Source organism: Bombina bombina, chromosome 5 (genome assembly GCF_027579735.1).
Source record: "Bombina bombina isolate aBomBom1 chromosome 5, aBomBom1.pri, whole genome shotgun sequence".
NCBI lineage: Eukaryota > Metazoa > Chordata > Amphibia > Anura > Bombinatoridae > Bombina > Bombina bombina.
The window spans coordinates 680,790,540-680,809,542 of NC_069503.1; the positions used below are offsets into that span (position 1 = coordinate 680,790,540).

General features: G+C 34.9%; 1 protein-coding gene across 2 annotated transcripts in view; it reads left to right on the plus strand.

The window, feature by feature from the left end:
* Positions 1-19,003, plus strand: part of LOC128659467 (leukocyte elastase inhibitor-like) — an 80,428-nt gene that overhangs the window by 50,379 nt on the left and 11,046 nt on the right. For both annotated transcript variants that reach the window (XM_053713088.1, XM_053713089.1), the window contains exons 3-5: positions 11,243-11,380; positions 14,632-14,749; positions 18,698-18,840. In XM_053713088.1, coding sequence (XP_053569063.1) covers positions 11,243-11,380; positions 14,632-14,749; positions 18,698-18,840 — 399 coding nt within the window. The remainder of the gene's footprint in view (positions 1-11,242; positions 11,381-14,631; positions 14,750-18,697; positions 18,841-19,003) is intronic.

Sequence of the window (19,003 nt, forward strand, 5' to 3'; positions counted from 1 at the left end):
TTTTTTTTTCCCCCATCAATATACCTGTGAGAATTGTCTATTAGCGAGTTATTAATCGGGGGTGGGGGGGGGCACAAAAATGCTGGTTTTTTTTGTTTTGTTTTTTAACTTTCAGAATTTATTCAAAGGGACATAAAAAGTGCTAAAAGAAAATGTTCTAAGAGCACTGGTGTTGCACTGCAGCTTGCATATAACTATGCCCTCAATCACAATCTATAAGTTGAGGCCTTTTTCGTTATTTTTTTTCTGGCCAAAATTGCTACTTTTCGATACAATGCAATCTCTATAGCGTGATGTTGGCGCTCTCCCTTAAATGCGTTTTCAGATCCTTCATTTTTGAGTACATTTTTAACAACTTTTCAAGGCCAGTTTTGACCTTTCAAATTCAACACCTCCATGCACTTGATATAAGTTGAATAGGCATTTTGGACATATTTACAACTATTCTGAGGCTATTTGGAAGCAGGGAGAGGCACGGACCAAGGCTGTGGCGGACATTTTCAAAAGTACAGACCTTAGTGAAGGACACCAAGGTACATTTCAAATTAAAAACATCAAAAGACACTCTCTTTACCAAGAGGGTAGTGGATGCATTGGGGAATAGCCATCCAGCAGAAGTGGTAGAGACAATGAAGGAGTTTAAACATGCATGGGATAGGCATAAGGCTATGCTAGATATAAGATTAGGCCAGGAACTAATTAAAGTATTCAGAAAATTGGACATACTAGATGGGCCGAATAGTCCTTATCTGCCGACACATTCTATGTTTCTATAAGTAAGGAGAGCAACACTTTGCTGTCAAATTGGCCGCACGTTGGCTGCACCTGGTATAGTTAAACAAGTACAAATTGGTCATCTAATCAAACAAATTTAAAATAACATTTATATAAAGACTGCTTGTGGTATACTGGTATAAAATGTTTTCAAAATTACATTTATTACCTTTTATTTAATTTTTTGGTTGTATTGAGAGTCTGCAACTCCTGACCAAACCCACCCACCTTTATGTTAATTGCATGATCGTCATGGTCGGTTACTTACTTGGTTAGGTAAGGTTTGTCAGAGCAGGCAGCAGTCTTCTACACAGACACCAGCACCATGCTGCTGCACAGATCAAGGAATCGGGATGTGTCCTGACTCGCGTGTGGTTGACAAAGGCTGCACTACAGGCAGCTTGCTTCTTCCCTTTCTCTCAGTCACTTTCCTGTAACTGAGAAGATTTACGCAGGCGCTGCCCCAACCCCCCGAAACTTGCGTCAAGGAGGAGTCAGTACCAGCCTTCATCTGTCCCACTCCTTCCTCTCTGCAGCAAAACGGGTGGCGGACACTGCAAGGGCCAGTCAGACACCAGGCTCCGACATCTTGCCTATCCCTTTTTGGAAGCCATCTATGAACTTGCACATGTGCAAAAAATGCTGTACAAGGGAATCATCAGGTTGCAACATCTACAAACATTGTGTTATAATTATATAGGCTTGTATCAAAAGAATCAATTTTGCTTTTTTTAAAAAAATCATTTTTATTGAGGTTTTGCGCAACAAACATAAAACATTGATCGCCTTTTAACAAAAAAAAAAAAAAAAAAGAATACAAAAATACAAATAGAATTGAGCAAAATAGTACAACAATTATAAAATAAACAGTAGATAGGCCGATGAAACCTCGATTTTGCAATAAAATAGTGTGATAGATTGACTGGTTGGGGGCCCACTTTTAGGCCAAATGGTCTATGAATGTAAGAGATAACTGATAGTCAGATGGGTAGCTCATTATGAGCTTAAAAAAAAAAGAATATATAGTGTGGGGGGGGGGATTTCAGCGGGCAAGCGCTGCTATTTAAATTAGGGAAAAGGTGGAGGGGCAGAGCCGTGTATAAGAATATCATGAGGATATTAAAGGGACATTAAACACTAAATACCTGCTAGATAGAATGATGCATTCAAAGAAAAGATTAGTCCATGAGTAACATGTAGATGTATTTTTTAAAGTTTCATTAGTTGTTTAAAAAGTGACAAAATAAGTTTAAAGTTTTAGTGTCTATAAAACACTGGGAGCTGCCATGTTGTAACTTGTGTTACCTTCTCTGCTGTGGCCAATTAGGATCAGTTATAAATAGGTCACTAGAGTGTGCAGCCAATGGTTGTGCTGGATTTATTAACAGTGTTCTGCACTTCCATTTCTAACAGGAGCTGAAAAGTTCACAATTTCAGAATGGAATTACAGGCAAAGAGGACAAAATAAATAATGAAAGTATATTGCAGAGTTGTTTTATTATATATAATTTATCATTTTATATTACCATCTCAAAGTGTTTAATGTCCCTTTAAGGGAAATCCGGAGCCTATTTTAATATTAAACATATGGGGTAGACAATCTATTGGATGAAAATAGGTACATATTATGCTAGCTACTAAACTTAGAGGGGAAAGGTAGCTATGCTAACGTGTTTAAAATCAAAGGGAGATGACATGAGGGGTAGGCAAGAGATAACTGCTATAGCATAGATTAAGATAAAATATTGGTGTTAAATAGTATCTATGCAATATAAAGTATAATCATTGCATGGTATAATAACTTAAGAAATAGCTATATTGATAGTAGATAATGACACTAACAAGTATAACAGTAATGGTATGTAGAAGTTACTCTAACCTAGCCCTTAAGAGGATTAGCCTAGTATGCATATAATTAGAATATAGATTTATTGTATTTTCTTCAAGTTGCCCTAATACAAAGTAGGTCTTAGTATGGTATAAAGCTTAAACATGAATTGGGTGTTTTGTCATGTTAGCTATAGGGCATCTATAAATATCTACATAAGGATATAGTGAGGTTTACCACAAGGTCTAAACTGCATAATCCTTAAATGTCAAAGACTGATCATTCACCCTCTGTATAGTATCATATTCAGTGGGTATAAATACAAAATAATACCACTATAGGGAGATTTCCCTGTATGTACTGAGAAGGTAATGACCTGAGAATGCTATGTATCTCCCACTTATAAGCTTATAACAAGCTATAACTTAGACATAATAAAATATATAACAATGATTAAGGTAGATTGTAGTATGTTTTGCCCTTATACATCTATGGGGTTGGTATAACCATACTAAATATAAAATGCAGATAAATGTGCAATAAACACAAACATTAACCGTAAATAGGTTAGTATATGATAAACAATAAGATGGGGTGATTGTCTGTGCCTATATTACTAGTACAGGCTAAAAACAAACCTAGGTATGACATGATAATATATATCTAAATAGAAGTGCTCTTTATAACGCTCGTATATGTGAGCATTGAGGCTCTATAAGGAATAGAAATGCAAATATTTCAAATCATATATCATCGTAGGAAATATAGAAATTGTTCCTTAAGGGAGCACATATTTTATATAACCACAGTAAAGTGCCAGGTCACAGAGATAACTAGTGAGTGATGAGGAGAACTGCAGGGGGGGAGCTGTATAGAAGCACTGAGGCAGTGACAAGACATACACCTCAATCAAATACATAGTTCTGTAACATCATTGCTAACATTCCAAAGGCCTGTGAAAAAGAATTATGCATCTATACCCATGAGAATAAGCACATGTCTATGTATCTCATATATAGATAGTAATGAAAGCTGGCACTATACAACATAACATTTGAGGCCTAAACTGTGCTAGCCAAGCTGTGCAGACATAAACCGTGTGTTTGGTATATTAGGGATCATTTGTGAGAGAGCATTAAAATCATACAGTCCGGGGGCGTGTCTAGGCAGCGGCCATGCTTGGTCGCAATATCTGTGGCTCTGAGTTGGAAGTTCCTAACCCGCCGGTTATTGAGCCCATCCTGCAATTTAGACTAAAATCATTGGTAACTTTAAATAGCCCACAAACTGTGGATCCTAACGACACCAAATTTGCCGGGTTCATGATAACTAGACCCAGATCTGGACCGCTGGAACCTTAGGCGGCGGCCTCACTACAAGGAATCAGCACCCCCCACGTTTGGGGTATAGCAGTTGTGTTCTAACTGCTTTTTCTACTTCTACAAGAAAACCATCGCCCACAGAAAGTGCCTTCTGCACTCACCGGGTGGAAATGGAAGCTTTAGCAAGGTGGGAGGCGTGAACGAGCAGTCTCCTTCAGGACTACTTTCGAGACCTAGAGAGATTTTTGTGTTATCCTCTCTGGAGGGCGGCTTCCTAAGGGATCACTGCAGGCACCCGCTGAACTTACTCCGGCTGAAAATGAAAGCCCTGATCCTAGCCTGGCCAGAGGGGTGGCCCTTTTAGCTCCAGAGCAGACCTCGGATCCAGCAAAAACCCGCCCGATCTTGTACCTATGCAGACAATCTCAAAGCTGCATGGAGGCATGATATGCGATTCAATGCCCTTCAGCCAGCGAGCGGATACCGGACCGAAAATACGCAGGGAAGAAGCCCAAGAGCAGATCGTTGGAGACCCAGCCTGCTACGTGAGACCACATGCACGTCCGACACAGACCGGGCCCGATACTGGACTCCATGTAGCAGAGGTATGTCTACCCGCATGTGGCACTTGGGGAGAAACTTACGGCTGCACAATAAGGAAGCAGAGCCGATTGGTGCCCATAACCGGCAATAAAAAGACAGCCAGGGGATCTTTGAACTCTTATAGCCGTGTGGTTACTAACAATCATAATCCCCCATCCCCTAATTTTGCCTTGTACGGAACCTATGGTGAGCAAATGCAGTTACGTTCTTATTGCACCCACTTAGTTTCTCAGCAACTAATGGCCCATAGCCCACTGAAAGATAAACCTCCTCCTCTTGGGTCTGGCATCGTGAGAGCTGAACGACATGGTGTGGGCTAAGTCCCACAAGAGAATCGAGACTTAAGGGGCTGTTTGATGAGCTGGCTGACATTCGTGAACCCTTTAGTCTCTGATTGGTAACCCTGTGCCATGAACACTGTTTTGCCATTGTAGTGGTAAGAGGGCCAACCGGACTATGGACTACATGAAGTCATTTGTATCTGAGGTTTGGACGATATCTAAAAATATCTCTATTAGCTTAATCTCTATGAGGAATGTGCCTCTGTGTATCCGATAGCACCCTACATATCCTTATACCTCCCACCTGCACAATCCACTATCCTGGCACCTATTAACCCTTAATCAACCACATCCCCCTGTGGAGTATCTATATACCATAGACATTAAATTATGAGGTAGTAGGTGAATTTCGCTTATATTATGCATGGATGGGTTGATATCCCACACCCAAAATATTTACTACATGTTTAAAGTTCAGTATTGAAATGTTATATTCATTCAAGGAGAGTTTTGTATTATTTATGTTCCTGGAGGCTGCTATGTCAAAAAGTTACACATACTAGTCTGCTGTCTACCTTGTAATTTGTTTTTATATGTGGTAGGCCTATATTATGCGAGCAAGCTGCTAAGTCCGCTTCCAGGAGAGGTAGTTAGAACTGTTGGTCGTTGAGGCATCTATTGAGCTATAGCAGATATAGGCCTCACTATATGCATTGTGGAATCTGCCCACTAAGTAGACCCTTCCCCATGTCCTTAATGGTACATTGCTTCTTCTATAGGAGAAGCCTGTATAAGGTACAGCACCCCTCACTCACAGGACATTTTGATACAGTTAACATTGATGGTTTTCTCTATATTAATCCCGAAAACAATTTTCCTCATTGATGCTTAACACGTGTAGGTAGGCTCATAAGTGGCCCCTAATGGTCCAGGAGGAAAGTACAGTTGTTGTTCTAGTTGCATTATTCAAAGAAAAACAGAGGTTGACCATGTGTATTTCTCCACTACATATGCAGTACTTTAGTAGGACTAATTTCCACTTCTGCTTTATGTAATTGCCAACCTGTACTTTATTTCACGCCCTCTAATCATATATCCTGCAAAGTTATGTATAGCACTGAACTGGTTTATTGACTCTGTATGTTTTGCAATGGCTGTACATATGGCATTTCTGTACTGTTTTCATTTCTCAACCTTAATAAAAATTATTTATTAAAAAAAAAAAAAAAATCATACAGTACATGTGAAGTCATGTAATTAATGAAATGATGAAGGGTAGCAGTGATCAATGCCATCTTTACAAGTGCGGCCAGTTTGTAGAGCAAATTAGTGTAGAGATAGTCAGGTCATCAAACTGTTACTGAGCTTTTAGGAATTGCGGCTGAACTCTGTGCCCTCGTGGTAGCCTTGGTGTGTGTACTTCTAGGTACAATTCCTCCCTCCAGCTGCAGAGTCTGATTTATAATTCAGTTTGCGAGATTAGCTAGTAGGGGTCGATATTAGGGGGTTTAGGTTATATATATAATTATCAAAATCCCCCAATAATAGGATTTAGAGCCGGGGCTTTTGCAGTATGCGTATAGTCAGCATGGCAGTTGGCTCCGCACCCCAATTTTGCATTTTGATCACCCGAGAAACTTAATAATCAATTTGGGCGGAAAGCAAAATAAAAAATATTTCAGAAGCAAATCAATGATAGATTTGTTATCAATCCCTTTTATGTTTAAATACTTTTTAGGGACTAGACACATGATTAAATTCAGCTCCACAGCAGCAACATACTAATGGAAGGTAGCTGTTGACTTGCGGTTACACACGTATGCCTTTGTCATTGGCTCACCAGATGTGTTCAGCTAGGTTGCAGTAGTTGCACTGCTACTCTAAAACTTTTAACAAGGTGTTTTACGACAACAAAGGGGTTAAAGGGACAGCCAATTCAAAATTAAACTTTTGATGATTCAATGCATACAATTTTTAAACAATTTACCAGAAGTAAAACTTTTAACCTGCAACACAATCGACCAAGGTCACTCAATCCGACAAGTTATTCATATTTTATTTTCCAATGTTCCTCTCATAGAAGAAAATGTGTATATATCTATATATATCTATATATATCTATATATATATCTATATATATCTATATATATCTATATATATATATCTATATATCTCAAAATTCATTAAAATTATGGGGGGAGATGTAAATATTTGCATAGGAAATTAGCACATCTAGGCAAGTATCCCCGCTTGCTTTTTTCCAGAAATTCTTAATATACAATGTTACCAAAGCAACCAAAGAGAATTGTGGGTAAAATATGCAAATTCTCAGTTTTTTTTGCTTCAAAATACTGTTTTGACACAGCGATCCTTTTAACAGGATTATTACAGCAAACCAGAAATCACTCACTAGACAAGCCTGTTTCGTTCTTTTTGGAACTCATCAGTAGGAGATAGATTTCTGGTTGCTGCATTGGTAAAGCTATTTTCATGGTTAAACCAAAATTCATTAAAATTATGGGGGGAGATAAAAAAAACTGAAATTAAAATCCTCCATGTCTCAAAATTAAATCAATGTAAATATTTGCATAGGAAATTAGCACATCTAGGCAAGTATCCCCACTTGCTTTTCCCCAGAAATTCTTAATATACAGAATAAATTTAGAATTTACATATCTTACCCACAATTCTCTTGTGCATTGGTAACATTATATATTAAGAATTTCTGGGGAAAAGCAAGCAGGGATACTTGCCTAGATGTGCTAATTTCCTATGCAAATATTTACATTGATTTAATTTTGAAAAAAGAGTGCTTTACCCCTACAGTTTATAAATGTTTTATATATGTATGTATGTATTGGGTACTTTGTAAAGCGCAGCTAATCACCCGTAAGGGTCTCAAGGCGCTGCTCATTTTATCGACCTCGAAAGGATGAAAGGCTGAGTGGACCTCGCCGGGGATCGAACCTGCAACCCTTGGGTTGCTACAGAGCTCAGCCACAGTGCCTTAGCATGCTGAATGTATAGGAGAAATTTTCACTGAATAATACAGGAACGATTAATTAACCATTCATACTTTATCTTTATTGGTTTAACTATTCATTCATACACGTTTAAAAACACTTAAACTCTCTAGATATCAATATATAGCATAGGTGTGTGAATAATTCCTCTGAGAATCATGTATCTAGATGTGAAACATTGTAATTGGTTTGTATAATTTCCAGCAGTCAGATACAAACAATATATTAATAAATTCAGAAATAACGTTGTAACAAGAGGACCTGTTAATATGTGGGATGTTATATTACAAGATTAAAACTATCTAGCTAATATTTTATCTGTAATTATAAAGTCATTGCTGACACAGTTAAATTTAGCACAGCTGCTCAGTGTAATAGATTCTGTCTGCTTAAGCTTCTTCTATAGCGGGGGTCTAGATTAACGTTTAACTGACCTGTTTCACTATCATAGCATAACGTCTGATCTACGAATATAACACACATTTACAAGCTATTGGCAAAAATTATTGCAATCAACAGTTATCATGGAGAGTAAGCAAGTAAAAAACGAGAGTATGTACTCTCTGAAGCCAGAACCCTGACACATGTTTCGCTCACGCTTCCTCAGAGGGGTTACACACCGGCTCTTTGGAAAATCTATTTACTGGTTCATAAGTCCCACCTTATGTGTGGTATTTGATGATCATGAGGGATTATCTTTATTCTGATTAGTAGAATTGCATGTCAATCATGTTTAGGCATCCAATGGGGATACATTTTTCATTTGAAGCCTTATGCTATACCTCTGTTACATGTTGCAAACTTATTCATGTTGGTTTACAATAATATATGTTACTTTATCAGGGAGTTCTTTATTTTTCTGCTGAAGAATAAGTTCTAAATGTTCTTATTGTACATACTTTCACTTGTTGTGTGTACCACAGAGATATTATTTGGTAATAGGACCATATGCAGGGTTTTCGATCTAAATGAAAATATTAAATACATCAGTAGCATGACAATAATGACAGATGTTTTAATGACAGAAACAAGATTACGCAGACCACTGTGTAACATTTCTGACATATTTTAAGTTAAATGGGTTATTAGATAGCTATAGGGCGATAGATACCAGTAATGTTTTGAAGAAGAAAGTAGTTTAATTTGGTTCACATTTGTGTGTGTGTAAATTCTATGGGTGCAGGTATAGGTATTTCTAAATATTATGTGGAAGTCGGTTTCTATGAATTTGTTACTTAAAGGTGTGTTGAAGAGACGAGTGGTTGTGTGCACATATAGTTAAAGAGAGGTCACAAAAATAAAAATGATCTTAAAGTGAAGTGGATGTAAAGTATATGATAAACTAAGTGATTGAGTGTCACAAATGAATTGCATTATTAAATTTTGTGTATTGTTCTTACAAAATATGCAAACTAAGGTAATAAAGTGTTAAGTAATTAACACAAATAATTATTAAGAGAATAGGTGAAAAGTGCCTAAGCAGACAGAATCTATCACACTGAACAGCTGTACTAAAGTTAACTGTGTAAGCAAGGACTTTATAATTGCAGATAGAGTATTAGCTAGATAGCTTTAATCTCGTAAATCTGACGTCCCATATATTAACAGGTCCTCTTGTTACGTTATTTCTGAATTTTATAATAGCCGGCTACAAAAGATATTGTTTGTATCTGACTGCTTGATATTATACAAACCAATTACACATCTAGATACATGATTCTCAGAGGAATTATTCACACACGGTTACTATATATTGATATCTAGAGAGTTTAAGTGTTTTTTAAGGTGTATGATTGAATAGTTAAACCAATAAAGATAAAGTATGAATGGTTAAATAATCGTTCCTGTATTATTCAGTAAGAATTTCTCCTATATAATTGTAGGGGTAAAGCACTCCTCTTTTTTGTTACAGACTTTGTAACTAATTTTTCTATGATGTTTCCCATATACACCCAGATATAACATACAATGAATATGAATTCTAAAAATATTCGCTGACAACACAGGTAATGATCAATAATGTGGCAAAAAAATTAAATAAAGGCAGCTATTGTAATGGACAACCCGTCTACTCACAATTCCACAGTGGATACTTGTAGTAGATACCTACTACAAGTATCTGCTGTGGAACTGAGTTTCCTACCCTGAACCGCTTATATTTCATTCGATTGGGGGTATTTTCTCTGAGTAGACTGGTTGTCCATTACAATAGCTACCTTTTATTATTTTTATGGCATGTTATTGATCATTACCTTTGTTGTCAGCGAATATATTTTTTGAATTCATATTCATTGTATGTTATATCTGCGTGTATATGGGAAACCTCTTCTTCTGTGCCACTAGATATAATGTAATTGTATACATATTTGAATACTGTTTTTGAGTTAGAGGTTGCGCTGTGAAGGTACATTTTTCTTTCACCACGATACAGACCGCTCAAATCCACAGAGGTGTGTAACAGCTGAGGGGGTGCACGCTCGCAAGCGGCCGGTTCCGCTGAAAAACAATAGGACAAAAAAAGAAACGACAGGCTGCACCATACAGGAATTAAGTTAAAAAATTACTTTTAATTGTGATAAATAAAAACAAGGTACATGGAGGTAGCAAAAGTAAGTCTCCTTACGCATTTTTTTGTCAGTACTTGGCACTTAGTCATAGGAATACTTGCTATGGTACTGGCCCTCCATTTAAAGGGGCAGTATCCAATCACAAGGTAAATATGCAAGTGCACACATGTGATAACATTTAAAACATACTTAGTCCTGGTTTTCTCTAGGAAATCAGCTTTACACAGCAGCAATTCAGAACATACTCCCAGCTGATGAGAGGCAAATACCACAAAACAGCTGTCCTGATATGGTCCTAAATTGCTTTACTAACTACCACATACCTTTTTAACCCTTATAAAATGATTTAATATTTATATGAATAATATTTTTGTTTGTGTATAAATGAGTGTAACTGTTAATTTAAATGTATTTATGTTGTGTTTGGTGCACATTTATTTTTAGCCTTAACCCTTTACTCAAATTCTTTCAACTTGTAATACGTATTCAAGTTAGTGTAGATATTGCACCATTTGTAATCCAGCCCTTACTGTTTTCAGCTAGCTCCCTGTAGTGCAATTGAATGATAGAAGTAAATTAGAAAACAGTTTTAAAATTGTATTCTCTATCTGAATCACAAACAATTATACATTAGAGCACTTTCTTTTTGCACTTTTATCTCCTTTTTTAAACAGTTTTTTCCGTTGCTCTTTTCTCTTTGCAAAAACATTTTAACATAACGTGTGCTCTTTATATACGCATTATAGAAAAAATGTGTTTAATATCTCCTTAATGCGCACATTCTAATACATTGAGGTACATGTTCAAAAATAAACCAGAAAAATAATTATAGTTTATTTTGAAGGTACTCAAGTTTGACACCATTGAAGATGTCCATACTAAATTTGAAGAACTTCTGAATGTCCTGTTGGAACATGATAATAGCTACACTTTAACAATCGTCAACAAACTATTTGGAGACAAAGCATACAAGTTTCTTTCAGTAAGTATTTTCTGATCATTCCAATAATTGTGGTCTAAAAGGAATAATTAAAATAACAATTTGAAAATGTTTTTTTTTTTTTTTTAAATTAAACTGGTAAATTGCTGTGTTTATTAGTGTTTAAAAACAAACTAGTTTAAACACAAAACCTACATTTAGCCGTTTTTCTTTTTATACAAACTGATTTAAAGGGGTAATAAACAGAATGAACTGAACCTCAATTTATTGATTTGTCATAAAAAAAAGTCATGTAAACTATAATCACATTTTTATCATTTTAGATTTAATTTACCTTCAGTGATATCGCTGGCCTTTCCATCCACCCTTCTTTTAATCCCCCTGAAAGTAGCTCTCTTTTAGAGGAATAATAACATTATTCTGGGAGTTGTATAGCATTCTGGAATTTGTAGTTTAATATTTTACTCTCAGTATTTTAATTGTGCAATTCTGGACTCTAATTCCCCACATGCATTGTACAGTGGTGAGGAGTGAGCTTCCTGTAAGGCAGAAAGTTTTTGCATGAGGTCGTGCTCTTCCTCCATTCTGTGTGTATATGTATACCAGAAATTGAGGAAGGCAGCTAGCTGTATTTTCTGACCCTTTACACAGATTTATATATTTGTATGGTAAGACCATCTGCACTTGTGGCAGTGGAGGGAATGGGTGTCCTGTGCCAGTCATCTGAAACCCTGCACCATGACTTCCATGATATATATATATATATATTATATATATATATTATATATATATATATATATATATATATATATATATATATATATATATATATATATATATATATATATATATATATATATATATATATATATATATATATATATATATATATATATAATTAGTAATTATAAAAATTCTACTCCCATCACATTTTTTATCCACAGCAAAGAATAAGGTATTTCACTTTCTGTGCAGAGTACTCCTACTCACTACAAGAATAGTTTGTTAAACATTTTGCCAATAGCACAAATATCTAAATGTACATTTTATATATCTTAGGTAATGTATTGTTTAGCAGTTTTAGGCTTTATATGTTAAGTTATGTTGGTTTTTTTGTGTTTAATTTATATTTTCTTTTTGTATAACTGTACACTGTCAGAAAAAAAGGGTACGGTTGGGGTCCGTTTGTGAACACTTAGGGTACAAGTGCTGTGGTAGTACCCTCAATGGATCATAATTACACCTTGAGGAACTAATATGTACCATTTAGTGGTAAATAAGGTACAAATATGTTTCCAATTGTCAAAGGGTCCATGTCTGTACCATTTAATCCCCCAAAAAGGTACAATCACTTGTGTGACTAAAAGGTTGAGGGGGATGGGTGGTTCAAGGCTGCCAAACCCTGCAAGTCCATGTCATTTGTACACCTCAATTAATTATATTCACATAACTGGCAGTCACCCAAAATGAATGCAACATACATGTTGTACAGCAAAACAATTATGTTCAATCGTTGTTAGTAATATGCAAGAAGCGGGCAAAGCAAAAAAAAAATACTTAATAACCCATATATTCAATTATACTGTGTTACTGGTTCTAAATAGCAAACAAGCACTTAACATCTTGATGCTCTAAATATAAACATTAAAAATTTAACTCTTAAACCTAAAGCAAATGTATTAACTAAAATTACAAAGAAAAAAATTCATTTTAAACTCTATAAAATAAACAAGAGCTGTTTTAAAACCAGTTTTAAAAAAAATAAAATAAAATTGTAACCGTTCCCCAGTCAAATACATGGACATATTGTGACACGCCATAGCACCATCTGTTGTTGAAAGTTCCTTGACGACATGTGTAACACAGCTCCATCTATAGGTAGCCGGTTCATCACCAAAATGTGTACTGGGGAAATAAACTAATTTGCATATATTTTGCATAGAGTGACAATTCAATGTATGGTTGTGAGTTTTATCGTTTATCCCTCCACCGAATCCCCCTTCTTTTCTTTAGAGTTATATTTTATTATGTTGTTTTCTATATGTTTGTTTTATGTGGCATGTCACCTTAAATTAAATGGGGTGTTTTTAGAGTCTAGTACAGAGCGATATAAAACACATTGAGTAGCTCTTTTTGGAACTGGTTGTTTAGCCTGTTTTTTTTTCCAGGTGGTTCTGTAGCAGTCTTTGGATTTACTATATGGTTACAGTAGCCAAACGTTTTTTAAACTGCAATGTGGCTATTTTAATACTGTCTGAAAAAGTACACATTAAATGAATGCATATTTGAATATTATATCATAAATTTAATGGAACAGCATTTGTAATATGCTGTGTTGAGTACAAATTTGCCATCATGAGGTACAAAGAACTGTCACTGGTGCAGTACCCTTAAAAGGCCAGATTTGTAAAAAAAAAATAACGGTACAATATGCTACCATAGCACCGAGGTCCAATTTAGTCACCAAAGGTACATATTTGCCTTTGAAAGGTACAATCTGCAAGGGTACCAATTTGTACCCATATTAAAGAGTACAGCGGGTGTACCTTTGAGGGTACTGCCCCAGTGACAAGCTGTTGTACAAATCAAATAAGCAAAACACTAAATAAATGAATAAATACAATTATATGCTCCTTCTATTTTAATTAATAAAGAGTCTGGGCAAAAACATTAATTTTATTACAAAAATAAATATGTATAAATGTGCATTAAAATTGATCAAAGAGTGACTACAAAATCTATAGTGTAGTAGTAAACTAGTAAGCTTTTTCCTGGGACTAGCAGCATTTGCAAGATTCTCACTGTCTGATAACAAAAAGTTGATTTCTTTATCACAAAAATATTTTTTTAAAAACTAAGCACATTCATACATTTCAGAAAAATGTTCTTTTAGATTAAAAAGAGAAATTGTTTTAAACTTAAAGTGATTGTAGCACGGCCATTGGCTAAGAGGTGGAAAAGTCACCTCATGAAAAATTTTTTTTTGCTGTGGGTGGTTGGAGGAGCGTAGTTTAGTGTAACGAAGGAACAAAATAAAGGTTCATTTAGTTAAACTTTATAAATTAGGTTCCCTTTTATCTATTGCAGAGATAAATCCTAGCGTTTTTTAAACGTTAAACTTTAAAATGTAAGTAAATCAAACCAAATGTAACATAGTCTGTTGAAAACATCACTCAGAATGTTTTTTTGAACAAAAAAGCTATAATTTTATGTTTTTTAAGTTGAATAACATTTTAATTTTGATTACGTTTTTTATGAATTTATATATTCTATTTTACATTTTCTCCACACAGTCTTTTAAAGAAGCCACTAATAAGTCATATGGGGCAGCATTAGAAGAAGTAGACTTTAGTAATACACCTGAAGAAGCACGGAACTATATTAATGAATTCATTCAGAAGAAAACTAGAGGTATATTTAACATTTTAACATTTTTAATATGTTTAATAAAAAACAGCATTTTTAAGTACAATTTCTCTTGTGGTGTCAATTAAGCAATACCAAACCACCATTTTATTGCTTATGGACCTTTCAATTTCACTTGTGATGAAAAGTCACAAACTTCTTAAGCTGCTGTCTCATTAAAGGCATAGTAAAGTCAAAATTAAACTTCCGTGATCAAAATAGAACATTTATTGTGTATTTAAACTGATTTAGGCACTTGGTGGCATCCATAGTCTATTTTATTATATATTATTATTATTTTTAACTGATTTTTTTTTATTGAGGTTATAAAGAAAGGCATACAGACATAAAATAATTAACGTTTCTCGATTGCTTATTTAAAGGGACAGTCTACATCAGAATTATTATTGTTTAAAAAAAGATAGCTAATCCCTTAATTACCCATTCCCCAGTTTTGCATATAAAAAAGTAATATTAATATACTTTTTACCTCTGTGATTGCCTTGTATCTAAGCCTCTGCAGACTGCCCCCTTATTTCAGTTCTTTTGACAGACTTGCATTTTAACCAATCAGCACAGACTCTTAGGTAACTCCACGGGCCTGAGCACAATGTTATGTATAAGTCACACATGAACTTAAGCCCTCTAGTTGTGAAAAAATGTCAAAATGCATTCAGATAAGAGGAGGCCTTCAAGGGCTAAGAAATTAGTTTTCAACTAAGAATACCAATAGAACAAAGAAAAATTGATGATAAAAGATAATTGGAAAGTTGCTTAAAATGACATGCCCTATCTGAATCCCGAAAGTTTATTTTTGACTAGAATGTCCCTTTAAGAAAATGAATCATATATACATATATGCCAAGAATATTATCCAAGTTGCACAATACAAAGAATCAAATCTCAGATTTTCAATTTTCAAAGAAATAATTAACTCCTACAGGAAAATTAAAAAGAATATACAATGAAGGAATCCACCCCAACCTCCGATAGTGGCCACTCTTGAACCACTCACAGTAAAGCTGAATACTAAGGGGTTACAAGGAGAGAAAAAAAACATAGGGCCCCTCCTGTACCTGGCCTATAATCAAATAAAGGAAACCTGTTACCTCTTAAGGGCTTACAGAAGGGATTCTTGGACCTCACCATATGTATGAATTTATGTCTGAGAGTATACTGATGTAAGAAGAGTATACAAGATGAGTTTGAGCTCACCATTTATTTATATTAATCGCTAACACTCGAGTAACAATGAAGTAATAACCTTTCTTGAAACAGAGCTACTGACCTTGGGCCCAAAAGTATTGTTAAACATCAAACACCAATGAGCAAATTATTCTTAGAAAAATGCCAATGTTGGCTAAGATCACTTGAGTAAATCTTAATATAAAAGTTTAGTTCTTCTATGCAGGTTTCGTTAAAGGGACATGAAACCCAAAAAAATTCTTTCATGATTCAGATAGAGAATACAATTTTAAACAACTTTCCAATTTACTTCTATTGTTTAATTTGCTTCCTTCTCTTGTTATCCTTTGCTGAAAAGTTTATCTAGGCAAGCTCATGTGCAGCAAAGAACCTAGGTTCTAGCTGCTGATTGGTGGCTGCATATTTATACTGATTGTCATTGGCTCACCCATTTTTTCAGTTAGAAATCAGTAGTGCATTGCTGCTTCTTCAACAAATGATACCAAGAGAATTAAACAAATAAGATAATAGAAGTAAATTAGAAAGTTGTTTAAAATTGTATTCTCTATCTGAATCATGAAATAAATTTTTGGGTTTCATGTCCCTTTAAGTATAATTAAACTCTATTAAAAAGTTTACTGAGGACAGTAAAGGAAAACCAACATGCAAGCGAAAAGGAGAGAAATATAAATATAAATAAAATATTAGTTAAGATGACTTAAAGGGAGACACAACCCATTTTTTTCCTTTCTTGATTCAGAGAGAGCATGTAATTTTAAGCAACTTTCTAATTTATACCTTTTTAGATTTTTTTTTCTTCATTCTCTTGCTATCTTTATTTGAAAAAGCAGGAATGTAAGCATAGGAGCTGGGCCATTTTTTTCAGCACCTGGGTAGTGCTTGCTGATTGGTGGCTACATTTAGCTCAGTTACCGCATAAGCGGGAGAGGTAAATACCGCTCCACTTGTAATGAGGGCCTAAGTGTGGTATCTAGTACTGATAAAATCATAGCAGATGTTCTGACTGTGTAATTGCTATGAAACACAAACTTAATGTTCTCTATCTTAGATATGTCATCGATATGACATTTTATTGAACTATTCCAAGTTAAGTTTTATATAGTAATATATCAACATTTGGGAAGTAGATCATTTTGCTTATATATATATATATGTGTGTGTATGTGTATATGTATATATGTATGTATGTATATATATATATATATATATATATATATATATATATATATATATATATATATATATATATATATATATATATATGTGTATATATTTATATATATATATGTGTGTATGTATATGTGTGTATATGTGTTTATGTATATATGTGTATATACGTGTATATATATATGTATATATGTGTATATATATATGTATATATGTGTACATATATATATATATATATATATATATATATATATATATATATATATATATATATATATATATATGTATATGTGCATGTATATATGTATATGTGCATGTATATATGTATATGTGCATGTATATATTATGAGTTCTCGGAGATGCTGCTGCTTTCTTTCCTTGTTTATATTATTCAAATAGAGTATGTCATTTTAAATAGCTTTCCAATACTTCTATAGTCAAAATTTCTACATTCTTTTAGTATTGTTTATTGAAGAGAAAATGTTGGTAGGTTGAGAAGCTGCAATACACTACTGGCACCTAGCTGAATACACCTGGTGAGACAATGGCCCCTTGTACTAAGCCGGGTTCACACAAGGGTCTTGATTTGGGAACCTGTCTGCTCAGCTTTGCTTTGAATTGGCAGTAGACTCTCTGGGGCATATATTTATCAAGCTCTGTACGGAGCTTGATGCCCCTTGTTTCCGGTGAGCCTTCAGGCTAGCCGGAAACAGAAGTTACGAAGCAGCAGTCTAAAGACCGATGCTCCATAACCTGTCCGCCTGTTCTGAGGTGGCCGACAGAAATCAACCCAATCGAATACGATCGGGTTGATTGACACCCCCTGCTAGCGGCTGATTAGCCGCAAATTTGCAGGGGGCGGCATTGCATTAGCAGTTCAACAGAACTACTGGTGCAATGATCAATATCAATATCGGATCATGTCCGCTCGCACCATATTAAATAGGTCCCTGTATGTCCTCTATCTAAATGTATGACGACACACTCCCTTGAGTGTCTAACACTACCCCTTTTTCTCATGTAACTGATAGCACATGTTCGGGGTGATTTATATCCACCAACTCAGATGAGGGGAAAGGGTAAGAGGCAGCAATCTATTGACTGCTGTTTCTTACTTTGTGGAAAGCAGGGAGCATGCGTTGCTTAGTACATTGAGCTCAATGACAAGAATCATGCATGAAGCCACTAATCGCCAGTAAGCTCACAATAGTGCTTTGCTGCTCCTGAGCCTACCTAGATATGCTTTTCAACAAAGGATACCAAAGAAGAAAGCAAATTAGATAATAGAAGTAAATTGGAAAGTTGTTTAAACTTTAAAGATTCAGACTGAACATGCAATTTTTATTTTGATTGTCTCTTATATGTGTATATCATTTTAAATAGGCCATTGTATAAAAATTGTTTAATATACAATATATTACAAACCTACAATTCCATAATATGGTATAGAGTGTGTTTCTCCCTATTATACAAGAGGCTCACATTCTTATTTATGACATTGCACAGCAGTTACTTAGAGCAATTTAAATATACAACCATCTTGGTTCTATTTTTTCTTAATTCTATTTTTTTGTTAAACAGATAAAATCAAGAATTTGCTGCAAGAAAATTCTGTTACATCAACTACCATGCTTGTAGTGGCTAATACGCTGTATTTCCAAGCAAACTGGACAAAGCAGTTTACTGAAAGGAGCACCTACAAAACTCCCTTTACATTGTTATCGGTATGTAATCTCTCTCTTTCTCTCTTTCTCTCTTTCTCTCTTTCTCCCTTTCTCCCTTTCTCTCTTTCTCCCTTTCTCTCTTTCTCCCTTTCTCTCTTTCTCCCTTTCTCTCTTTCTCTCTTTTTCTCTTTCATTTTCTCTTTTTCTCTTTCTCTTTCTTTTT